The sequence below is a fragment of the Lotus japonicus genome, chromosome 1, assembly GCF_012489685.1.
Source record: "Lotus japonicus ecotype B-129 chromosome 1, LjGifu_v1.2".
Lineage (NCBI taxonomy): Eukaryota > Viridiplantae > Streptophyta > Magnoliopsida > Fabales > Fabaceae > Lotus > Lotus japonicus.
Window position 1 is genome coordinate 122,289,933 of NC_080041.1, and position 26,433 is coordinate 122,316,365.

At 36.1% G+C, this 26,433-nt stretch overlaps 2 protein-coding genes across 2 annotated transcripts; one reads left to right on the top strand and one right to left on the bottom strand.

The window, feature by feature from the left end:
• Positions 1-5,215: 5,215 nt before the first annotated feature.
• On the bottom strand, positions 5,216-8,319 carry LOC130723012 (protein MAINTENANCE OF MERISTEMS-like). The gene is made up of 5 exons (XM_057573924.1): positions 8,018-8,319; positions 6,510-7,299; positions 6,267-6,434; positions 5,422-6,182; positions 5,216-5,329 (listed from the first exon to the last, which is right to left on the bottom strand). The coding sequence occupies exons 2-5, from the start codon at positions 7,288-7,290 to the stop codon at positions 5,216-5,218; spliced, it is 1,824 nt and encodes a 607-aa protein (XP_057429907.1). The 5' UTR covers positions 7,291-7,299; positions 8,018-8,319.
• A 4,442-nt stretch (positions 8,320-12,761) lies between these two features.
• LOC130730064 (CDPK-related kinase 7-like) lies at positions 12,762-18,837 on the top strand. Its single transcript, XM_057581948.1, has 11 exons — positions 12,762-13,841; positions 14,372-14,502; positions 14,800-14,841; positions 14,979-15,087; positions 15,355-15,433; positions 15,519-15,815; positions 15,911-16,026; positions 16,672-16,779; positions 16,861-16,923; positions 17,015-17,182; positions 18,099-18,837. Exons 1-11 carry the CDS (start codon positions 13,341-13,343, stop codon positions 18,234-18,236), a joined length of 1,752 nt encoding a protein of 583 aa, XP_057437931.1. The 5' UTR covers positions 12,762-13,340; the 3' UTR covers positions 18,237-18,837.
• Positions 18,838-26,433: the final 7,596 nt, after the last annotated feature.

Below are 26,433 nucleotides of genomic sequence, written 5' to 3' on the forward strand. Positions count from 1 at the left end.
CATGCTCACATAAGCTTATCTCTATTTTTATAATACTAACACTTTAAAGCAACTCTTTGGCTCTCTTAAGTGCTTCTCTGTATAGATTAATTATGAACATGTTTGATTGAGCTCATTGTTGGGATTGATTACAATGTAAGTCCCACAATGTTAATGTTGATGATAAAGGAAGAAAGTGTTGGAATCAAGTGTTAGAGTTAAATCTCACATCGAAGAAGTCAGGGCAAGAGGGGGAGTTTATAAGGAGATGGACCCATAAACCTAATGTCTTAAGGTTTTTGGTTAAGATGTGGTGTCCAAGATCTCATTGGTGTCTCACCTAGGCCTTGACCCATGGGTCATCGCTGTGACTCTCCCAACAGAAAGATGTTAAAAAACATATTGGAGAAGTCTCCCATTGCCTAGCATGGTGAAGAATGAGAGAGTCCAATGCTATATACAAAGGCTTCAAGCCATGGCCGGCATAAGGGCAAGGCCACCCAAGCAAGGGTTTTAAGCCAAAAAAATAAATTCACTAAGTAAAAAATGTCCCTAATTTTTTTACTAAGTAAAAAAGACCACCAAAATTAAAATTAATAAAATCTTATATTACATCAATCATATCTCAACAAAGATAAAATGGTTCAGCTTTATTACCAGATGAGGGCATTATAACAAACTTGGTCAAATATTTGTTAAAAAAACCATATAATAATTGTGTTGCTGATTGCGGTTATGCTTATTTTCTTTCTTTTCAATTTTGTTATTTCCTAACGCTCATTTAAGCTTATTTTATATCATAAGTGTTTATGAGTAACCTTATAAAAGTAGCGTACTGTGTATAAGTTGTTTTGACATTTTGTCAATAGCCACTCAAGATGCGTTTCAGTAAATAACTAAATTAAATTAAGTGTCTATCACAAACAACAAGTTAATTTGAGAAACTAATTGAAATAAGGTGAAAATAAGTTATAGGTAATCATAAAATAATCTGAACAACTTATGAAAATAAGCTCAAAATGACTTAATTATGGGTAGAGCATAATCTATATTTACACAAGCCTCTCAAATATTTGCTTTAAAATAAACTCTTCCAAACAGGGTCTTAAATTAGCTTCTAAAAATACCTATCTATAAGGTTTTTTTTATTGGTGTGAGGGATGGTATACCTCACATTATGGCATAAGATGAGACGTGAATATTTTTTTTATAACCACATTGAATGATGAGTTATCTATATTAGTGAATTATACTACATCTTTCACCCAAAACTTTAAGGTTAGGCGTGCATGAGTGATTTTACTTATAAATTATTCAACTCTTATTTATATTCAATGTGAGACTTTATTTTTTATTTTTATTTTTATGTGTTATTCACATTTAAGAATTCTCAATAGTTATTAAATTAGCTTATCAAAAACTGCCAACACTTAACACTAAGTGTAAATCTGACACTAACTTCTATTCTTCTTCTCCCATTTCTATAACTCAGCTTTATTCTATAACCTTGAAGGGAAAGAAGGAAGAAGAACGAACATAAAGAAAAGGAGGGCATCAAAGAATTAGAATTTCTTTAATTTAGTCATGCTAAAAAAGAAAAAAGAAAAACATCCACTAAGATAAAGGGACACTATTGGATTGGAGTATTTCACCTTTCCCTAATGTTTTGGGCATCATCTATATATCTAGTGGCCCGGAAAGAGTTTACTAAAGATAATATATATATTCTCATGCATGGTTAGGAGAATATTTTACTTTTAAATGTGAAGGCCACATTACACTACACACAGTTAGAATTAAGGAAGTGCTCTAAAAAGCTTTGGCTAATATAAATACAAGAGATTTTGTATTAAACTATTGAATATGAAGAAGAACTCAAAGAAAGATAGTCAAACCTGGATTGAGAAACACAACGAAAAGCACTTTCCTTCATAAAGAATCAAACGCGGTTCCGCGGGGTAATAATGGATCTCTCAATTGGTCAATCATGTGTTTTTTTTAGGGTACATAGGTCAATCATGTGTTTAGATGAGGATAGTAATAATTGATTTTAAATAAAATTCACTTTGGTAAAAGTAATTATGGTAAAATGCGTTGAAAGAGGAATGAATTTTTATTTTTATAAAAGCTAAGGACTCCAAGAAGTAACCCCCTAGATCATATGAAGAAAGCAATTCAGTAATTCTAACAGGAGAGGAGCAATAAACCACAAGCTCAAAAGCTGCTTGAGCTCCCAACTTATCAAGAGCATTCGCTAGACATTCCCCTTATAAAGAATGTGCTTAAATGAAACTTTTCAAGAAAGTTTAACTAACAATGACTTAATACGTCTCAAGATAACACTATATATAATGATGCAACATATCCACCTCCTTAGTAATAAGATCGATAGCTAACATAGAATTAGAGAAGACAATAATGCTACTAAAACAAGCTTCCTTGCAAATTAAGAGCCCTTGAAGAATGGTCATTAACTATGCTTCAAATTTCATAACAAGGATCATAAAAGTATTTTCAATTCCGCGCTCAGAAATGAAACTACCTTGCAACGGACCCACAAGCTCAGCTTAGAAAGGTTGCGGTCTCTAAACCAAGTGAACAAGGAAATACAACAAACCTAAGAAACAAAATAGAGCCACACCTAAAGGAAAACCATAGAAAAGTCTAAACATGATAAAAATCGCAGACAACTTAGTGCCAAACCGTACTTATTGGGATTAGATAATTTGAGATGATTTTTTTTTTGAAATAATTTAAGAGGATTAACATTAACACATAAGTGTTATACATATATAAGATTATTGTAGTATTCATTTTTAAATGTAAACTTATAGAAACTTCAATAATATTACTGAAAAACTCTACACTTCAAACATATTATATCTAGTTATTTATGCAGAAGAATGTGGTCAAAGCTGACTATATATCGGAAATGGAGCATCTAAATTCGTGTTATACATGCTGCCGGAATTTGAAGGCTGTGATTGGCTGAGTTCCTTAGTTACCCCTCATCGAAAACATGCATTTCAAACATGAAAAAATAAATAAATAAGTGAGGCTTCTTCCAATTTCTCGAACCTCGTTTTCCAAACATGAAAAAAATATAAATAGAATAGTAATTGAAAGGTTTGATTTTTTAAATAGAAAATGGACAAAAAAAAAAGGGAAAGAAAAGAAAGGAGTAAAGGCTTTGTGCTAATGGAATATATACTATTCCCCTTAACTTTATAAATATGTTGGGGATTTGGGTTTGGCACCCCACCCTTTAGGCTACGCGCCCCAGCATTTTTTTTTATTCCAAAACTACCCATCGGTAAATGATTTGCCGATGTCAAAATAACAATCGGTAAATGATTTACCGTTATTGTTCCTCAGTATGAACACCTTTATCCCATTACCCAGAACACGAAGAACAATATCGGTTAATCATTAACCGATTCTTATATTGATATCGGTATATCATTTACCGATTGGTAATCTGGCAGTTTGATCACCTTTTCACCATTACTCCTCCCTCCACCAACCCCTCCACCATTACTCCTCCCTCCAACAACCCCCCACCAGCCCCCCATAACTCGCCCAAACTACCTTATTCTACCATTACTCCACTCCTCCCTCACATTTCACCTTCCCACCACCACCACCATCTCCACATTTCCACCACCACCACCACCACCACCAAGGGAAAGCTTTTAACTTCTGGTAAGTGGTGTTAGCTTTGGTACTTTATTTATAGTTAGTTTAAGTAGTTAGTTGTTAGTTTAAGTAGTTAGTTTAGTTAGTTAAGTTGGTAATTTAGGCTGCTGAATCGTGAATCGAATCGGTAAATGAATTGCCGTTAATGTATCGGATTATGATTTACCGTTATTATACCGGAATTTGATTTACCGTTATAGGGTCGGTTATTGATTTACCGTTTGTGTTCCAGGGATGACAGAGTCCTTTTTCTTTGGTGAATCACAATTGATACATGCTGCTGGATTGGAAAATGATAATCCAAAGGAACAACCATCACTAGCTGAACCTCCGATTATATCTATAGATGTCTCTCATTTGTATCATACTGATCAGGTACTCATTGCACAAATTTTTGCATGCTTTGTTTGCTTTGTTTATGCCTTGTTTTATGCCTTATGCCTTGTTTATCCTGAAACAGCGTTTCCCTTTGAAAGATGATCTTATGAAATGGGTTCGCGACATTTCTATGGCAAATAATTTTGTTTTGGTGACAACAAAGTCTGATAGTGGTGCGAAGGGAAGAAAAGAATATGTCATTCTGGGGTGTGAGAAGCATGGTGCGTATATTCCCTACAGAGAACCGGATCTTGTTGAAGGAACGTCAACACAAAAGACAGGTTGTCCTTTTAGGCTAAAAGGACGACGTACGAAAGATGATAAAGGTTGGTGGTTGAAGGTGATGGACGGTAGACACATCCATCTCGCAGCTGAGTCACTAGTTGGCCACAATTACGCTGGTAGACTGTTGATGCTAGCATCCACCGCAAGGCATTTACTCACAGTGAATTTGCGAATGACATAACTGTTGGATCTGTTCTCGTTCTCCAAAAGGTCTGAAACCTAAACATGAAACTTGCTTCATTTTTTGGACAGTTAAGCATGGTTTAATTAAAGTATACATTTCACATGCAGGTTGCTGTGTTTGCACCTAGAGGAACTGTTTGTTATCTTAATATAACATTGCCCAACCTAGTGAAGGTATTCCCAAAAGATTGCGGACCCCATGACTTCATCGATATCACAGAGGAATAATTTTGTTTTCGGTGTTGCTTATGTTTAATTTGGTTGTGTAACCGTTTAACTTATTGTCATGGATTATTACATGCTTTGAATTATTTATATGTTGTCGTTGTTTCTGTTTTTTTCATTATAAGAGTCATAATATTAAGACTAAAAATATAACACATGTAAATAAAACGAGGCAAGAGTCATAACATAACATAAAAAGTCCTAACATATACATAATAATGGATCCCACATAACAAGTGTAATAAAATCACTCTCCCCGACCCCGCCCCCTGCGACCTCTGGGTCCACGAGCTCGACCTCCACGAACACCCTCTCCAGGATCACCCTCTCCACGAGCACTGCCTCCACGAGCTTCGCCTCCACGGGGTCTGCCTCCACGAGCTCTGCCTCCACGAGCTCTGCCTCCCGCAGCTGCGGCTCCTCGAATAGCAGAAAAGGCAACTCCCTGGGTACCAACGAAGGAACTCCGTCAAAAGAGATCGAGCGCCCTCTCCGTGAGGATCCGGGGCTGTGTCCCTAGAGCAAGAGCACCTGGCACCTCCAGGGACTGCTCCAAAAACTCCACACCCCTACGTATGGCAGACTGCATAAAAATAATATACAAAAATAATTTCATTAACAAAAATCACAATTGAATGAATAAAAATAATATACAAGTTTAGAATCCAAACTTACCACGGCACTAAGCTCCTCCCTCCTATCCTCAGGGATGATGAACACATGTGACACTCTGCTATACCACCTCATGTAACCCTCCACCGCCTCTCCCGGATATGTAGCAGGTATCCCCTGAGGGCGGAGGTGCGGCTCAAACTCAGCATAGGCAGCATCTGTGGTCTCAGCAAGGGACCCCGTCGTCTGGATCTCAGAGGGGTGTCGAGGGATGTCCTGTATGAAGCCAAACTGGCGCATAACCCGCTCTGGTAGATGTCGGCTCACAGACCGGCCGTAAGGTGTCCGGATGTAGCCGGAATAGAGGGCCCTGGGATCCCGCGGTCGAACATCTCGATGGTCCTCAAAAGAGGTCCATGTGATATCATCCACTGTAAGCTCATCGAGCATGACTCGTCTCTCATCGAGTCCGGAATGCGCGATCCGAGACGTGGACCACCGCTGCGCCCTAGGCTGGTCCTGTGTGTAGCCGGGGACCTCCGTCCTGATAATGACGCTGCTGGATATGTACTCATACGCCCATGACAGCACGAGGGAGGTGAACCCACCGATCTGCGCTGTCTTCCTGCGGGATGCACGACTCAGCTGTTCGTACAACGAAGCCAGCGCAATCGCACCCCACGCGTACTCCGACACGCGACCGAGGTCCTCAAGCATCCCGATCCAGTAGACAGTAGTGTGGTAACCACCACTCTTGCTGGCAAAGAGGGTGGCACCAAGCTGGTTCACCAGCCAGATCCTAGCAGCATCCTCATAGCGTCCCCCTACAATGAAATGAATTAAGTTAACAGTTATTAATAATACTCTAAAAATAAATACAACTTAATAAAGTAATTATTAAGACATACCATCCATAGCAGACGTGTACATGGTCTTCAGAGTAATGAACCGAATGTTCTGGCCACCTGCCGCCTCAAACTCAGCCAGATAAGCAGCAACAGATCCTCCCAGGAGCTGGGCGCAGAGCGCTGCAACCTCGTCTCGCTCCCCTCTGCCCGGAGTGTAGAACCTCGACCCTGTGGGAAGATGGAGAAGAGCAGACACATCGTCCAGGGTGATAGTCATCTCCCCGAACGACATGTGGAAGCTACTCGTCTCCTCATGCCATCTCTCAACAAGGGCCAGTACGACAGCTGGGTCTGTCTCCGGTAACCCGCACCAAGGCAGGTGATACAAACCCATCTGCTGCAGCAGCTGTCGCACATGTGTGTGGGCCTCTGAATCGCCATCACAGGGGAGGTTCCATACCTTCCCCCCAACAGTGGCCACCCTCAATGTCCGACGGTCCACGTACCGCGGGTCTGTGCGAAGAAGTGCCTGCCACGTCCAAGGAGCCTTGTGGTCAGGATAATGCGCAAGAAGCGACAGATCCTCAGGCCCCCCGGGAAACGGTGCCACCCTCTGGATGAGGTCGTCATCCGCACCGCCCTCTGCACCGCCCTCTGGCACCACATCTGGCATAACATCAGCAGCATCAATCTCCTCCTGCAGAATAAGAGGCTCCTCCTCCTCACCACTAAGCTCAGAAGAAGAAGAAGACTCCTCGCCACTAGGCTCAGAAGAAGATGTCTCCTGACGAGGTAACTCAGCCATCGGAGACAACGGAGCAGGGTCCAGCTCAGCCGGAGCCCTAGTAGCAGACGGAGCGGGGGTAGCTGACGGAGCCCCGACCGGAGTAGCAGATGGAGCCGGGGTAGCTAACGGAGCCTCGACCGGAGTAGCAGATGGGGATGGAGACGGAGCTGAAGCCTCTACCGCCTGAGTGGCTGCAATATGGTCGCCGCGCCTGGTAGAAGCATGCAAGCGCTCGTGTCGATCCGCTGGATCCTCACTAGTAGAAGCATGTCGTGACCTCTTCCTCCCGCCCTTCATTCTCGCTATCTGTGCAAAACAAACAAATTTAACAATACTTGTCATAATAAGTAAAGCATTTTCACATATGAGCATATCATTTGAGTCATTTTTTAACTTAATCAGGAAATTTCCAATCAATCGTTTAGCAACTAACCATAGGAAAAGGAAAATATAGAGAATTAGTTGTTAGTTTGCATGTGAATGTGATTAAATTAAATTTCTAGCTGTGTTAAGGTCAAGCAACCATCATCACAAGCAAACAAAAACAATAAACAACTTTCCTAATTACAACACATGAAGCATATGATTTGAGCGCTTAATCTTTTCCAATAAACAATAAACAATAAACAACTTTCCTAATCACAACACATCAAATCTATCTTGATCTTTTCCAATTCTCAACAAATCAGCAAAGTAATCCTGGAAGCTAAATACATGCCATGGTTAAATATTGGAAATAAATTTTGGAAGTCTGCACTGTCATACTGTCATATCGGAAAATCATTTTCCATTACCATATCGGAAAATCATTTTCCATTATCATATCGAAAATTGATTTTCCGATATTACAGTAAACCCAGAAACAGACCCAAATGCACCCCACTCGTGCCCGTACTCGTTTCATGGAATTTCAGGCAACAAAACACAACAAAACCTACCTCTAATCATCAATCAACTACCCTAGTGTTCAACCATTGACCTAATTCAAACTTCAAATGTGAAAATCATTGAAATCAAAACTTACCTTTTGAATGTAATGGAATGGGTCTTTGTGGGAGCTTTGATGATGATTAGAACCGACCTTTGAGATGATTGAAGTGGTGGAACCGAGCTTTGAGAGAGGATGCGATTGAGGGAGGGAAATTTGGGTTTTGAAATAATGGGTTTCAAAACCCAAACTGTCGTGTTTATATGTTTTAAACACGATCGGTAAATGATTACCCGTTATAGAGTCGGGTAATCATTTACCGTTTTTAATCAACTGGTTTTCTGGTAATTTCGCCCCCCAAGGTGGGGCGGGGGGCCTAATGGGTGGGGTGTTAAACCCAAATCCCAATATGTTGCTGAATGCTGAGTCAAGAAATGGCGAACATGGAATTTAAATGTTATAAAAAGCAAGCTTTGGGTCATTCAGAGAGCCCGTCCCACAAAAAAGAAACAAAACTACAAAAGTGCATCTGATGCTTGATATAAATAATTTAATACACATCAGAAAATTGGACTAACAAAAAAAATACCATATCAGAAAAGTTTGTTAGTTATCATTATATACATTTTTTTGAGAATTTAATTAAGGATAATGTTTGATTCATATATGGTGATCCGACGACCACCAATTGTGGTGGTCAGAGGCGGCTTCTGACCGCCACAATCTGTAAAGTATTTTAAATAAAATATGCTCTTCGGTGATTGAGAAATACTAAACAATTTGTCATAAAATTGCGTGTTCAATTGTGACAGTTTTAAACCCGGTTAAACACTTATTTTTAACCCTTCGCATTTAGTGTCAATTTTCAAATCGCCACTAAACACATATGACAGATGTATATTACGAAACTCCAGGATTCACGTATCCGCACTATTTAATTAATACACATTATAATGGAGTTGATGAAACATACCAATCAACGACTAGTTATATAAGTTCGAGTAATATGGCATGTTTGATTCCATTAAGTACGGTCTTGAATTTGAGATTTTTGTATAAAAAAAAATATCGCATGATTATCACCCGTCAAGCATACAAGCATCGTATATATATACCAAAACAAACACCAAAAAAAATTGGGCAATGAAGATAATTGGATGTTATATAATAAGTATTTATATATATATATATATATTTATATTAAGGTTTACATCTTTCCATTACCGTAATTTTAATTTCACCATCACTTTCCATTATGTATATGTAGACTTTTTTTTTTTTTTAATTTGAATGCACCTGACATGCGCATCAGAAAGAACTCAAAATATAGCTAGTATGCATATTAAGGGTAAATAAAACTTCCTCATAATAGTATAAAAGTTGATTGAGTGCAAAGAAATCTCAAATCATTATCAAAAAAGAAAAAAGGAAATCTCAAATCACTAATTATAGTAGGAGACAATTAAAGTTTGCAAGGGTAAAGTGATGCTCAAAGGCAATGCTAGCTTGTCTATGATCTTTGAAGATTTTATGCCTGCGGTTGTTTTTTCTTCTTTCTCTACCTTGTTGTCAACTGATCCTTCTCAAGTCTTTATGTAGGAACTTAAAGTAGTTGCACCAACTTTGATGTTAGATCTAATGTAGCTAGCTACATGTGAGTAGAGACACATGCATTTTGAGACCATGGTGGTTATTGTTTAGTTGAATATATTTTTTCGCCATGTAAGGTCCGTTTAAAATTAAAGTTTAATAAAGTAAAAAATAACTTCCTATTTCAAGTTTCAACTATGATGCAATTGATTATATCATATTTATAGTCAACAGGGGTTGCAGAACTTGAAATTAACTAACAAAACTAACTAGCTTTTGGCTTTGGTAGGTGAATAAATCAGTTGGTATAGGTACATGGCAGATGTGGTGGGTAATGTATATGTTCCCTTTGCAATACGGAATAGGGTGTAAGAAGTCCCATAACATGTAATGAAATGGAAATGGTATGGGAAGCTTTTGTGCAAATAATGGCAAGAAGCTTTAGAAAAACATAGTGCAAGGAAATTAAACAAGCTTGAAAATTTCCCCTCACAAGAAGACAAGATGACAATATGTGCTTTTGTTTTGTGGTGTGGACATGCAATGTAGCTTGATTATGATCATAAAAAAATTGATGTCGACAGCTTGAAAGGTAATTAATTATAGACTAGACACCGTTAACCATTGTATCTTTTTCATAGGAATGAAAGCTGATGCTATATATTAGGGTCTGTTTGTTTACTGTTTGGTACGACTTGTTTTCGAAAACTGTTTTTGAAAACATTTCTCATTTTCAGTTTTTAAAACTAAAAAACCAAAACAGGTAAAAGATGTTTTCAGTTTCAGTTTTTAGTTTTCAGATATCAGTTTTCTAAATGTTCGAAAACATGTCATTCAAAATATTTTCTTCTTCTGAAAACTGTTTTTAAAAATTGTTTCTGAAAACTGTTTTAAAAACTGAAAACTAAAACTGCTATCAAACATGCCCTTAGTCTCTAAAAGAAGAATGCAGGCTGTACATTTTGATTGTTTTCAGCTTGGACTTTCTAAGAGACTGATGAGAGATAAAAATTAAAAGCTAGCTTGCAATGGACCAAGCCATTATGAGATTGGGAAATGTTGAATTTTGAGAGTGAGCATGTGTCAACTCTGAAGTGAAAATTTGATGAACTAATTTTTCTGTCACAAATTCAATTTTTTCCAGTCCATCGACTATGCCTGTGCATGTTGTAGCTATTTCTAAGCTAAAGAAGCCAACAACTATGACCATAACAAGACTATAAATCTATAATAGAGGAAATAGGCAGGCTAATTAAGAAGAAATTGAAGATGAATGTGGCAGGGAAAATGTGAAAGACTAAGGAAAAATAAGATTTCATGGAAGGATGAGGAAGGAAAAAGAGAGATCAAATGGGAGAGAGCAGATCCGGATGAATATTGGTGGAGGACAGCCCATGCATGTATGCAGAAAGGGATATAGATATAAACGCAGCAGCAGTGACATTCATTCAACATACGCAATTTGTGATGGTTTTGAATATCAAGTAATGTGCATTGCCACAAACATACCTATTCGAAATTAAATTCTGAAATGCAACAATAATTTTTCTTTTGCTTATAAGATTTAAGTATTATGTTGGAAACAAAAAACATAGTACTTGGAAAAAAGTATATGTTGGAAAAGAGATTCTTGGTCACCAAGTTTTTCACACTTTTTTATGCTATTCAACGATGTCTTAATTACTCCTATTAGTCAGCAAGATATTCAAATGGCTTAATGCAATTATTTGATACTAATAAGTTAGTAGTAATAACGACCAATAGTTAAATAACTTATACACTCTGTTAACTAACAATCATTATTAACTGGTAAAGTAACTGTAAATTTTTTGAGAGACGGATAATTTTACTAGAAAGTTTTGATTTCAGCAAATTTTCCAGGCTTGTCACATGCCTCCTCCCTTTTTATAAGCCAAAACAAATTCTATATTGGTTGTCTTAACTTCATGATTAGTATTCTCTAGTTTTCTAGCATTTCTCCTTCCGTGCTTTTAGAACATTCCACTGGTGCTTCTTACTCCCTCCGGTCCTATTTATAAGCAACAAAAAAAAAAATCACATAGTTTAAGAAATGTAGTTAAACTAGATAAAATGCATTAAATTTGTCTTAAATTAAAATGAACTTCCAAAATTACCCTTTGTTATTATTGTTGGAAAGTGGAAAAGAAAGAGAATAATTAATGAGACACATTTTACAAGTTATAATTAATAAGGGCATCATTGGAAAAAATTAATTAATATAGCTCAAACTTTCATTTGGTTCTTATAAAAAGGACCAAGATTTTTCTTCTCTTTCATGCTTATAAATAGGACCGGAGGGAGTACATGTTAAGGTTTAAGTAATACTCCAGCAATTAAAAAATTTAGCAGACTCATCAGGTTTCAATCTCTCTCTCTGTGACATGATAACTTTGAAAAGTAATGCCATGAAAACAACTATCAAATCAGTGTGTTTATAAGGAATTATTATACCATATTTGAATCAACTTACATAAACTCAAAACAACTCGGGTTTGGACTCATGCACCCAAATACACTCTTCATTAACGTATTTAAGAAGTATTTAAGAAATTTGAGATCGGCCAACTCATATTTTTTATCAAAACCAAACGGTATACATGTCTTTACATTTGAACCGGCCGATCAAAATGAGACGATTCAGATTTGTTAACTTCATAAATTTAAGGAACACTAACGACTATTATTCAATTTCCAAACTACTTAATTTACCGAACTTTTTTCCTTCCTTAAAATCAATTATAAAATAGTTTTCAAACATGTTTAATAGTATGTTTGAATTCACTTTCAAGTACTCCGTTTTCTTAAAAGTATTTAGAAGTAGTTTCTTCTATAATCAATTTTCCTTCGACATCAAAATTTACCATGTATATGCATGCATTTAATAATATAATCACTCATGTATTTCTTTAGTTTTCCCTTAACTTGAGATTTTCTCAGCTCAGCTCTCAACCCATTTATTTTTTTGCTACTGAACAGACCCACCATGAAAATACTAAAAAAAAGCATAGAAAGACAATTTTTCAAGGCTGAAAAAGAAAGTCAAACTTCAGAGCATAGAATACCTTAACTCCTTACTACATTCTCCTCATATAGAAATCCATACACCCTAGTGTATTTTTTGGGATCAATGAGGACAGACTGGAAGGATCCAAAACCAACCCCACTCACCATTATTGTAAGAGAAGAAACCAACACCACCCTCTCCCAATAAAGTGTATTTCTGTACACAAAACTCCCTTAACCATTAACCAAGGTAGCAGAAAAAAACTAAAAGATTAAAATAAAGAAACTCACTCACAAAAAGCAGAAAAAGGAATAGGATTGGTTTCTTTTCTTTTTCTTGCAGACTCTGCTAAGCATCTTTGCCTCACTTTCCCATCCTTTATTCTCCCCCTTCACTCCTTCATTCCTGTTGGAATTTTCAACCTAGTTTTCTACTCTTATTCCTTCCCTCTTCTAGCCTCAGATTGCTTCCTCTCTAGGTGAATATTTCCAAGTTTTTTGGATCATTTCCTCAACAAAATTATATAGTCAAATTCAAACCTCAACCTCAAAACCTCAGTGTTTTTTTTCTTCTGTGAATTTGGCTCAGGAAATGCATGTCCTGATCCATTCACCAGAAAATCCAAAACACAAACTACCCTTTTCCACCCTCTTCAAATTTTCCCACACACCTTCACAAAAAACCTCAACAATTTGATTCCTCACTCACCCACTTCCCTTGATCTGAAAAAAATCTCAACTTTTTGCTACCCTTTTGCTTCTTTTTGTGAACTGAGGCCAACACTGTTTCTGGGTATCTGAATTCATGGGACTCTGCCATGGAAAACCCATTGAAACCACAAGACATCATGAAGGTGCAGCAGCAAACCCAGAATTCCCAAATGCCAACGAGATTCTTCCACTGCCACCATCTACTCACAGCACAAAATCCTCCAAGTTTCAATTCTTCAGTCCAAGTCCCTTGCCGAGTTTCTTCAAGAACTCGCCGGCGAACTCCAGTGTGAGCTCAACGCCTCTACGCATCTTCAAGCGGCCGTTTCCGCCTCCTTCGCCGGCGAAGCATATCCGGGCCTTGCTGGCCCGGCGACATGGGTCGGTGAAGCCTAATGAGGCTTCTATCCCTGAAGGGAGTGAGTGTGAGGTTGGGTTGGATAAGAGCTTTGGATTCTCCAAGAACTTCTTGGCTCATTATGAGCTTGGACAGGAAGTGGGGCGTGGCCATTTTGGTTACACTTGTGCTGCCAAGGGGAAGAAGGGTAGCTTCAAGGGTCATGATGTTGCTGTCAAAGTCATTCCAAAATCTAAGGTCTCATATGTTCTTTTTTTTCATGTTTCAATCTCTCTTGAGTTTCTATTTTAATACCACATCTTATGATTTTTTTTTGTTTAAAATTGAGTTGTGTTTTAGTTGCAGCTATGATAAGTGATCTGTGTATTCTTGTGAAATCATGCTATGGAAGTAGTAAGATGCAGCTTTTAGGTTTTTTGGTCACTTTAGTATTACTTCACTCAAGATGGATTGTTGCTATTGGAATAATCTGTATAGTTTTGTGGACATGTGTGTTCCATGATTATGTTCTATGTCTCTTCAAATAGAGCTGTCCATCCATTATTGTAGGTTATATGTGATTGTGATATTTCAGAGGACTAGCAGCCAGCATGATTTTTTCCTTTTTTATTGATTACACCATTTGTTGTTTTCAATGAAATGCCTTCCATGGATTTGTTTGATTCCAGTGTTATGTGAAAGTTGTGGTTATGATTCTTCTTGTGCTGTTGATTATGAAAATTAGTGATATGTTCTTTATTCTTATGAATTTGGGCGATGTTTGGCAGATGACAACAGCAATTGCTATAGAGGATGTAAGGAGAGAAGTAAAGATATTGCGAGCTCTAACTGGGCATAAGAATCTGGTGCAATTCTATGAAGCCTATGAAGATGACGAAAATGTTTATATAGTTATGGAGTAAGTTTGTATTACCTTTCTTTTTCCTTGTTTCAAATTATCCTCAAAATCTTCCATGCTGCTGAAAAATTAGTAATATAATACCAAATCCAATCAGCTTAGTCATGTATGGATTGTTTTTTTGATTTAAATTGATCTTTGACTTTCCTTATATCTTGAGTATACTTCCAAGAAACTATGATTGTAATGCTGATCGTTTGGAGATATTGTATTGATTAAGGAGGTAGTTAAAAAGTTGTTAATTGACTCGATAAAAAGGTGCTCATTTCATGTGTTTCTGTATCTTGTGCTATACAGGTTATGCAAAGGAGGGGAACTGCTGGATAAGATTCTTTCCAGGTGACATTATACTCCAATTTATATATTTCTGTGTACAAAATTGGAAGAAACTATAAAGAAGCCTTCTGGTCTCCTTGTTTTACTGTTTTCATCATTGAAAACAACCTAATTAGCACATGTATGATTCTGATCCATAGGGGTGGAAAGTACTCGGAAGAGGATGCCAGAGTTGTTATGACTCAGATATTAAGTGTTGTAGCTTACTGTCACCTGCAAGGTGTTGTTCACCGTGATCTCAAGCCAGAGGTAATTAGCTCATAAAGCTGATGAATGTTTCACTGGTAAAATTAATCAGATAGGAAATGAGTAACTGAGTGAATGCATGCAATTTGAGTTTATTTTATGCATGCTTGTTCTTTATAGGTTAATAACCATTCTGAATGAAAACTGTTTGTGTTGAAGTAAACTAATAAATCAAATGATGTTGCAGTTTAGCAGTTTTGTGTAGCTAAAATCATTCTGGCATGTTATATTGTTTTCATTCTAATCAAGAAGGCTGTTTTTCTGCTGCAGAATTTTCTCTTTGCTTCTGAGGATGAAAATTCCTCATTGAAGGCAATTGATTTTGGACTGTCTGACTATGTAAAGCCAGGTCTGGTCTATTGCCTTCTCTAGATTTTCCCTACTTTTTCAACAGAAATAAGACAATCAGGGCTAATGATTATAAGTTTTCACAGATGAGAGGTTAAATGATATTGTTGGAAGTGCATATTATGTTGCTCCTGAAGTTCTGCATAGATCTTATGGGACAGAAGGAGATATGTGGAGCATTGGTGTAATTGCTTATATACTTTTATGTGGAAGCCGACCTTTTTGGGCCAGGACAGAATCTGGCATATTCCGGGCTGTCTTGAAGGCAGATCCAAGTTTTGATGAAGCTCCTTGGCCTTCTTTATCGGCTGATGCGATAGATTTTGTAAAGAGGCTGTTGAATAAAGATTATCGGAAAAGACTAACTGCAGCTCAGGCTCTCAGTATGTGTTCCATTTCCCATGGATTGTGTATTGTATTAACATTTTCATTTTATAATCCCATAAATTTCTTGCTTATACCTTGATTTTTTGCTTAGGTCATCCATGGCTGGTGAGTCACAGTGATGATATCAAAATACCCTTTGATATGATAATCCACAAGCTTGTTAAAGCATACATATGCTCATCTTCTTTACGCAAATCAGCGTTAGGGGTATGTAAAGCTCTGTCTGATCATTTACTACTGCTTATGTTTTATTCCTTTGTTGTTATTTCTCAATATTGAGCTTGTACATCTCTTCTTGATCTATTAACAAGATTATCTAATATATTTACTACGTAATTGCATTCTCTTATTTTTCATCAATGACCACAGCTTGCCAAGTTCTAATGATAAGTGTAGCTATGTGACCTTTTGTTGGGTTTGGTTAAAGCTTTAATATGGCTCAAACACGACAGGCGTCGGGTGATCCATATACCCGACCTCACTTAGTGTGATAAGGTTTTGTTGTTGTTGTTTTTGGTGGTGGTGGTGGTGGCGGTTGTTGTTGGTGATTTCTAAATGTGATAGAAACTTGGGTTGGGATATAGCCTCCTCTTGCAAAAGAAGAAAATTAAGATAATAGTGAAAGAGAGAGAATCTTAGAGATCTCATTTGGTTGATCTTGTGATATGGCACAATAACGAACATTAATAAATTACATAATTTATTGCCAAGTCAAGCACAAATAGGCTAGTTGTGCACCCGCCTATTGCCCAGTCATCATATGTAATAACGTATTGAATTTTGTATGTAGTCTTCAGTAATTTCTGTTGAAGATATGAGTATGTTTTGGTTAAAGTTTTGTCATTTTTGCAGGCTCTTGCAAAGACATTAACATTAGTGCAGCTAGCATATCTCAGAGAACAATTTACTCTTCTGGGGCCAAACAAAAATGGATTAATCTCAATGCAGAACTTCAAAACGGTCAGCGCTTGTTTTTATGTTTCTGTACTTTCTTTCCCAATAACTTTCAAGCCATTAACAATTTAACATTTAACTGGGCAGGCTATTTTAAGGAGCGCCACTGATGCCTCCAAGGATTCACGGGTCTTAGATTATGTGACCATGGTAAGTCTATGAGGGATTCTAACTTCTCACCTCAGCTTCTTCCAAAAAAATTGGTTCCCTGGAGAGTGAAGTGTTAATATTCATGTTGCAGATTAGTTCAATCCAATATCGGAAATTGGATTTTGAGGAATTTTGTGCTGCTGCTATAAGTGTCCATCAACTAGAAGGAATGGACACCTGGGAGCAACATGCAAGGCGTGCCTATGAGCTGTTTGAAAAGGATGGAAATAGACCAATTATGATTGAAGAGCTTGCCTCGGTACTGTTCTTGTTCAATACTTATTTGTCTAACATACTCCATTTGTTCCTATTTATAAGTCATTTTCATCTAATTCATATGGATTAAAACAAGTAATTAAAATGAGTTATTATTCTCAAATTTGTCACAAAATATGTTAACTTTCCTGAATTACCCCTATTGGAAAACTGAAAAAACTTGGAGTGTTAGATAATTAAAATATGGAGGTTTAAATATGAAGGATAAACTTGAAAAAAAAATGCTTCATCAATATTTTGAAAGTGACTATTATTAAGCAACATGCAAAGCTTCTAGAATATGACTTTAAAGTAGAAATTGCCGTCGTATATTTAGATTTGGTTTTTTTAAGAGAATAGAACAAAGGACCTGCAAATCAAATTTGCTATTTCCAAGGTCCTATTGATGACTTGGAAAGTACTCTTCTAAAATGAGTTTGTGAAGTGCACCATTACTTATAAAATACCCCTCTACCATTACTTATATAATGCCCCTTCTACCATTACTTATAAATTTTAGGGGCTTAAGATTACAATGAAATTGAAATTAAATCAAGGGTAGATACCATTTAGTTGTGCATTTTACAGGCAAACTCATTTTAGGGGAGTCTATTAAAAAATTACACGTCATTATCAAATCTTGGTTATATGGAATTTATTTTGCAGGTCTTGATAAGGAGCAAATCTTCAGTACTACTACAGTACTGAAGACTCGTGCTCCTCTCTCACGTACACTGTTATTTTCCATTTTATTTCATTTAAAAAAAATAGGAATAAATAACTATACTGAATAGGCGCTAGTGTTTCAAGTGGTATAGCACATACTAAGGCAGCACTGGAAATTTTCCCTAGATAAGATTCTTGATCTTCCACCACATGTATAATGGTCACTAAGTTTTTTCAATTTGGTTATATTCCAGGAACTTGGGCTTAGCCCATCAGTACCTATTCATGTGGTACTCCAAGACTGGATAAGACACTCAGATGGGAAGCTAAGTTTCTTGGGGTTTGTCAGACTCCTGCATGGAGTTTCTTCTCGCACATTTCAGAAGGCTTAAGAGAACGAACACACATGTGATTGCTATTGTCTTTTTAATTATTCTTGCACTTAGTGATCATAAATCTTTTGATGGAGTATGAATGCATGACTCATGAGCAACCTCCAACTGCTTCAGCAAGCCAAAATCGTTATAGATGGGAGTTGCGCGGGAAGCTATATGCAAACATCTCATGTCGTTAAGAGCCCTCTTCAAGAGTTCTACAAACTGAAGACACTTTCTCCACCCCGTTTCTTAAGTTTAAGGTTGGTGCTGCTGGAGTTAAAAGGCTCTGTACAGATGAAAGTAGAGCACAAACACAAAGTGTACTTAGAAGTAGAGGAACTTGGTTAAAATGAGTCGTGTTTTCGGGTTTATTTATCATCCCTTGTGTACCAATGGAACTTATCAATAAACTATTTCCACTTATGTGAACTCCTTTTTCTTTGGGTACGAACTCCGTGATTAGTTGACAGTGCAATTTGTTTTAAGATAGGTGAAATGTTTGACAGGAAGGAATGTGCATGTGCTTGTGGATTATGTTCTGGAATTTGGACATTTTATTTTGTGTGTTCTAAGGTTACATCTGTATTTATTAAATGATAGTGCAATAGTTATGGTATGCTAGTCTGTAACGAGCTCACATGGACTATTAATATTTGATTTGAGATGTGCTTTATTATATATATAAACATGATGGAAAACATGATGGAAAAGTACTTACAGAAAAGCTTTTATTCAAAGAACTGCAGCGATTACACACATAGAGAGAGAGAGGTAGGTAAGAGAGAGAGAGAGAGAGGTAGGTCAAAAACCCGATGCCTCTTACTCTTACTAAGCTACCTATTTATACAAGTTTTGACCATGGTTACTTTCGAAAGTAACTCTGGTTTACATAAAAGTAACTACAGTTAATGAAAAGTAACTTTAATAATGAAAGTGGATAGTAGCTTTAATAATGAAAGTGGATTCCTTGTCGGCCAATATTAGAAAGCAGATTCTTTCTTGATCATGATGAGAAGGGCTGATAATGACCTTTTGTCCTTAAGTGTATGGATGATAGTTGATGCCTAAACAGTCATCTTCATTTTCTTGAAGGTAGTTCTGGCTGTTGACTGATGAAGTATCTGAGCCAGACTTCTGACTCATCATATCTATTTTCTTTTGAAATTCTTGGGGAGAGCTTGCTGCGGCTAATTCGGCTATGAGCCTTGATCTTTCTTGAAGAAATGAACTTTCTTGATTGAGACGAGAAACAGGGGTAGTTGACAGCTGTTTCTTGCTTTGTTGAGTAAGCTGATAAGTCTTTATCCAAGCTTCAAGTTTTGTCTGTTGAATTAGAGAGATATTGAATTTTGCCCACCATTTTATTTTAAAAATGCGATAGAGCTGATAGAGTTCTGTATCCTCATAAATTTCTACAGTTCTCCAATCCCAGGTTAAAATCCAAGATATGGCTTGCGAAGCTGTGAACATGAGGAGTTTGTCTTCCATAATGAAATTTGACTTTTGAGCAAAGTACTTGAATAATGGTTTTACTTCTTCGGGAAAGATAGACTCATCGAGTCCTACCTTGCAAAACCAAACTTTAAACCATTGAGGGAACTTTAAAGAGATTCCCTTTTTGAACCAAATGAACCAGGAGTGTTGATAAGGATAAAGATACAAGGCGTAATACCAGGCATCTGTATAATCAAAGTAGTTATAACTAGGAGGGTCGAACTGTCTAGAAAACTGCTTAAAATAATGAAGAGGAGCATTCCAATCCTGGGGTGTAAGGACTTTAAGGATTTTGATCTTGGAGAACGCTATTTCTCCTTGTTTATCTTGGTTATGTGTGACTTCTATGGAGTCAGAATCTACTAGAATGAATTCATAAAATAATCTGGTCTTCTTGGGGTGTCCAGGGACATAATGAAAGTTGGTAGGGAATAATTGAGTGGCTATTTCTCTAGGACTTAAAGAGAAATGTTCTCTTTCTATAATGAGAGATGGCTCACCATCTGGTTTTTCCAGATATTCGGTTGGCTCGGGTTTGGCAGGGGATTTTGAAGGGCTTTGAGCTAATACTGTATATTTATTGGTTAATGGGACTAGTGAGGTTTTTTGGTGAGGTGTTTTGACAATTTGAGCTGTGGTGAGTTTTTGAGAAGGCTTTGAAGGGGTGGTTGGTATTGAAGATTCAGCAACCTTGATAGGGGTTACTACTATTGCTTTTGATCCTGATGGTGATGATGATGCTGACGAACCCAGTGGGGGTCCATATTGATCCTTTGATTTGGGTTTTGTATCACTCATGTTTTCCCTGTAAAAATTTAGAAAATCTGGAAGGGAGTTACTATCTCCTTTAATATGAGTTATTTCAAAATCAAAGCAAGAAAGTAAAGATTGCCATCTGGCAAAAATGTGTTTTGAAACTAGGTTTTGAACATCCTTTTGTAAAACTGAAGGTGCTGCTTTGCAATCAGTTTTTATCAAAAATTTTTTATTAAAAACATCATCTTGAAATTTTTGAACACATAGAACTATTGAAAGAACTTCTTTTTTAACTGTGGAATATTTCTGTTGAGCTGGGTGCCAAATACCTGAATGGTACCTAACTATTTGTTCTTTTGAAGACTGAGGTTTTACCTGCTTAAGTATCCCTCCATATCCTAATTCTGATGCATCGGTTTCTATAATTAATGAAGCATCTGGATCTGGTATTCCTAAACAAGGTAGGTTTTGAACTAATCTTTTGACTTCTCTAACACTATGGCTCATTTCTTCAGACCATGGCGGAGAGTTTTTCCTAAGTCTTTTGAACAAAGGGGCACAAATTATCCTTATGTTGGGGATAAAATCTGCTACATAATTAACACAACCTAGAAATCTTTGTAATTGATTTTTCTCTTTTAATTCATTTGGAAAGTTTTTGGCGAATTCTAACGATCTTTGTATTGGGGTAATTTGTCCCTGATGAATTTCATATCCTAAAAATCTGGTTTTGGTTTCAAAGATTTTCATCTTTTTTGCTGAAACTACTAATCCATTTTTCTTAATGATTTCTATAAATTTTTCTAAATGTTGAACATGCTGATCTATGCCTTTTGAGAATACTAAGACATCATCTAGATATACAATGGTAAAGTCCATGTATGGATAGAATATATCATTCATGATGTTTTGGTATTCACTAGGTGCATTTTTCAAACCTTGTGGCATTACATTCCATTCATAATGACCAAAAGGGACAACGAAGGCGGTTTTATATCGATCTTCTTGTAATCTTTTAATGAGATCTGTTTTATTAGGCAATGGATATCTTATCCATTTTAATACTTTGTTTAAGGGTTTGTAATTAATGACTAATCTAGGGGCTCCTCTTTCTAACTCAGAAGCATTCATGACATAAAACCCTGTGCAACTCCAAGGAGATTTGGAGTGGCGAATCAGGCCCTTGTTGAGATATTCTCCTATTTCTTCTCTACAATATTTTAAATATTGTTCATTCATTTGAATGGGCCGGGCTTTGGTAGGGATGTCTTTCTCATTAAACCCGTCTATGTATGGTAATGTTATGGTATGTATTTTTCTATGATGAAAGGCCATGGGATTTAAATCACATAGATCCTTTTCTATCCTATCTTGAAAATCCTTAATAATCTTTTGAATATTGGATCTCTTGAGCTGTTCTTCTAATTTATAATATTTTATTTCTTTTTGTAAAGAATTGATATGATTCTTTTTTCTAGAGATTATATTTATTTTGGAGGTGGAGATTTCCTTTAATAAATTTAATTCTTTTACCTGAGGAGGTTTTATAAATGGAAAAGTAATAGTCTTTCCTAAGACTGTTGTGACTATTCCTTTTTCATCTATTTTATCAATAGGGTATAGAAGACAAATGAATGGAGTTCCTAAAATGATTTTTTCTGTCATGTTTTTGACTAGGACAAATGAAGATCTAAAACAAACTTGGCTTTTGCAAATTTTAGCATTTGATAGTTTGTATTGAATATTCATTTTGGATCCATTTGCACTATTGACTCCTTCTTTGGTTTTCTCATAAAATTGAGTGGGGACTAAGCCTTCTTGAATACAATTGATATCTGCGCCACTATCAATGAGGGCTATTATATTGATTCGAAAATCATTATTAATGACTAAAGTTATTTCAGAGTGCCATTTATGGGTTATAACCAAGTTGAGGAGATTAAGATAACTTTTACTGGGTTCTTCTTCTTCTTCATTATGTATTTGCTTTAATCCTGAGGTACTGGCTAAGGTTTCTTGAGATTCTATAATTTTTATCCCAGCTATTTCCATTAATCTGAACTCTAAGCTAAGATCATTTTGCTTTAGTTGGTTAACTTCTTCTTTTAATATTTTCACTTCTTCTTGAAGATCTGATAAGGTTATGGTTGGTTTAGGACGAAATCTATTAAAAATTTCATTCATGCTATTTATTGGAGGGCTAATTTCCTTTTTCAAGGTTTCTTCCTTCTTGACCAAAAGATTTAGTTGTTGTAGAAATTCGTCCCTTAAGGGAGAATCCTCCATTTTGTCTATTATAGAGATTAAACTCATAGTTTGATCTTGGGTTAGCATATTGACGTTTTGTCCTAAGCATCCTGCACAATCACAGAATCCTGAACTATCTTTAACACATTCTCTTTCTTCTTCTGAAGAGGAATGAGAATCAGATGAGTATTCGACCAGATTTACATCTTGGTCTTCATCTCCTTCATATTCATTTTCTGAAGAGTAGTGAGGATCTTCACTATTAATGAGAACACTGATTAGACTATCTTTGAGTTTTTGGTCTAAATCTAATTCATTAATTTTTTGTTGAGTTTTGCATTTGTTTGCATAATGTCCTGGCTTTCCACATTTCCAGCAGACATTTTTCTTTTTATTAGGATTTACGGCTTTTTTGTTTATAGGTTTTTGAGTAGTAGGACTTTGTTCATAAGGTTTCTTTTGAAATGGTTTTCTCTTTTTATATCCCTGAAAAGGCTTTGTTTTGGATCTATTAATCCTTCTAGCTTTTGAACTAGGAGCTTGTAAAGGTTCTACTTCATATTGTTCACAAAAGCTACCTACTTCTTTTCTTGAGATTTGCATATCTTTTTGCATTTTGTTTTGAAGTTTGAAGTCAGTACAAACTTGTATTCCTGTGTGTACTATAGTGTTATGCAATTGTCCAAATGAGAGTGAACCAAAATTTACTGGATTTCCTTGATTAAAAAGTGATAAATTATCTAATACCTTTGATTGCATTAATCTAGGTAATCCTGCAATAAAGCGCTCCTTCCAGAAGGCGCTGTTGCCATCTTCTCTTAAGGTTACCTTTGAGAAGAAGGTGTCCTTATACCATCTGTAATCGGACATGGTAGGACAATAGAGATTAGCGAGCTGGCTTGAAGCTCTCTCTCTAAATATGCTAGGATCTCCTATGAAATGAAGTATAATAGTATATATTAATGTTGCTACAGCATCTTCTTCTCCATTTTCTTTTTTCTTTTCTAATATAGTTGATTTATCTTCAGGGGTCATGATGTTGTCCCACCAGCCTCGTAACTGACCAGTGAAGCCATGAGTAATCATTAATGCTGCATTTCTGTCGGTGTTATTATGGACTTTATAGGCTGTGGCAGCCATAATCATTTGATGCGTAATATCTAATATATTTTGTTCACTAAAGCCATCGATATTCCATTCATCAAGGCTAGTTCCACTAAAGGTATTTTGAATAAATTCTTTTCTTTCTTCAAACCTCATATCAGAATAGGAAGGTCTTGGATAGTAGGCTCTTGTGTTGTTATCTGGCCCAAACTTTCTAATTTTATTGATTTTTAAATCTTTATCCAAATGATTTATTGAAAGCTTGTTTAATTTTTCTTTTAATTTTTCTACACTTCCTGAGAGATTAAAGGAATTAAATTCTTCTTTAGTGTATTGAGGAATTTTGAAAATAGGAGTTTGCAAAGGGTTTCCTAAGGTAAACGATGAAGAAGCTTCTTTGGTTGTAATAGAGGGTTTTTGAACCTCTATTCTTTCTAGCTGTTTTGACATGACTGTTAGCATAGTGTTTGCAAAATTTAATTGTTGATGAACTTTGTTAGCTTCTGCCTTATAAGGAGATGCTTCGATTTCATGACCATCTTTTATGACTATTTTCACTCCAGTTTGTGGAGGGTATTCTGAAGTAATAGTGTTATTATCAGGAGTTTTCCAAGTGGTATTTATTTTTGTTATTGGATTGACGTTTTTCCAGAAAGGATAATTAAGATTATTTTTAATACAATGGTTTTCGAACCAATCAAAAAAATAGATGTTTGTTTCAGAAACTTCCATTTCTTCATAATAAAAGGCCCTAAGAGTTTCAGTTTCTTGTTTACTGTAATTCTTAAAGTACCATAATCTTTTATCTTTATTGTATTCGGCCATAAAATCTTTTTTAATGAAATCTTTGTCTATTTCAAAACTAGGTTTTACCCTACTTAGCATGTTGATTTGCGAAGGGGTTGGAGAATAATTACTAGATTCTTCATCTTGATATATAGGTGTTGCTATATTAGGACTAGACGTTGTATCTAATCCTTTTAGTTTTGACGATACAGAAGATCTTGGGAGATCTACTCTGTATAACTGTTGAGGAGATCTAATACTAAATGAGTTTGATCTATTCATTCTTAAAGTGAGATTTGCTCCTTCTTGAAACAATTCTCTTACTTGAGTAGTATGAATTTTTGGTTGAGGCAGGGAATTCTTGAATACCCATTCCTCAGGGACTTTACTCATGACTTCTTCATGAGTAAGTTTCTTTGGAACTTGTACTGAAGATCTTTTAAGGTTTGCTTCTAGCATAATGGTTTCTTGTTTGGGTGAAGATCTTAAAGCTTTAAAATTATAATTGATCTTTGAGACTTTATAATATACTCTATATATTATTGAGAAAGGATCACTTTCTTCTTCAAAAATATCATTGTTTGCCAATAAATCTAATTGTATGGCATTTTTGGTCCAACTATTCTGAAGATTCATAGCATAGTTTGGATAGCAGTTAAAGAAAACAGGACCATCATGAAGATTTGACTCTAAGACTGCAATTAACGAATCTTGTGGCTTTAATAGCCTCATATCTCTTAACATTACTATTATAGGAGAATTGATTCCTAAACGAAAGTTAGGTTTTGCAGCTACTTGTATTAAACCTACATGGATGAAGTTAAAACCATTTTTAATGTGTTGATCTAGAACATCTTCATTTAATAATTTTATAGTACTTGTGTGATCAGAACTATGTTGACAACATTCTATTGTAAAGATAGAATCATCTGCTCTATTGAATAAAGTGTGTTGTTTATATATTTCTTTCTTTTTAACTATCGGGATTGACCAGTTTTGAAGTGCTCTTTCTATTGAAGCTATTTCTAACTCTTGTTGGGCTACCCTAGAGAGTTCTTGATCTTGGTTACTAGAACCAGAGTTGGATGTTGATGGAATCATGATCTGTTTGTTTTTTCCTAAACTTATTTCACTTAGGGTTTTGATTAATCTAGCCATGTTATTAACTTAAGTAACTTAAGAAGGATAACGCTTCTTCCCAATCTAGCTAAACCAACGGTCTCACAACCTCTCAGGCTTTACTGCCGGGACCACTAGACTCCAGGGATACCTCACACTAAGCCTTAAGGACTTGAAGATAATAACAAGGTGATTAATGAAAACAGTAAGAAGAAATAAAGTTGCAGAAAAACAAAAGATTGAATCCAACAAAAACTAACTACTGATTCCAGAACCCTTCCCTCACGGGAGAAGGCTCTGATACCAGGTTCTACGGAAGCTAAAAAACATGATGGAAAACATGATGGAAAAAAACATTTTTGGTCCCTGATGTTTCAAGTTTGTGCAAATTCTGCCCATACTTTATTTTTGTCGACGTTTCTACCCCTCATGTTTTCAAACAGTGCACCGTCTACCCTTCCGTCAGTCAAGCTTTCTCAGGAGAGGTTCCTGAGTGGATTAGAGAGATGAAAAGGAGTATATGAAGTTGATGATGGTCAAGGAAATGATATAAATTAAATTTGCTTGATGTATATATCAATTATGTATGTAACTGAACTGAGTAAATGCATATTTTGTTACTTACAAGTCTTGAGTTTGAATCTCGCATGCCCCTTTTTTTAATTTCACTTGTAATTTCCACGTGGCAGGTCAGAAAAATATTTTT

Excerpts from the sequence above, each read along its gene's own strand:
- LOC130723012 (XM_057573924.1), bottom strand. The coding sequence starts at position 7,290 with ATGAAGGGCGGGAGGAAGAGGTCACGACATGCTTCTACTAGTGAGGAT. Across the intron at positions 6,435-6,509 it reads GAGATGGCATGAGGAGACGA|GGTCGAGGTTCTACACTCCG; the intron begins GTAGCTTCCACA and ends ATCTTCCCACAG. Across the intron at positions 6,183-6,266 it reads GTACACGTCTGCTATGGATG|GGGGACGCTATGAGGATGCT; the intron begins GTATGTCTTAAT and ends ATTTCATTGTAG.
- LOC130730064 (XM_057581948.1), top strand. The coding sequence starts at position 13,341 with ATGGGACTCTGCCATGGAAAACCCATTGAAACCACAAGACATCATGAA. Across the intron at positions 16,780-16,860 it reads CAATGCAGAACTTCAAAACG|GCTATTTTAAGGAGCGCCAC; the intron begins GTCAGCGCTTGT and ends TTAACTGGGCAG. Across the intron at positions 16,924-17,014 it reads TCTTAGATTATGTGACCATG|ATTAGTTCAATCCAATATCG; the intron begins GTAAGTCTATGA and ends TTCATGTTGCAG.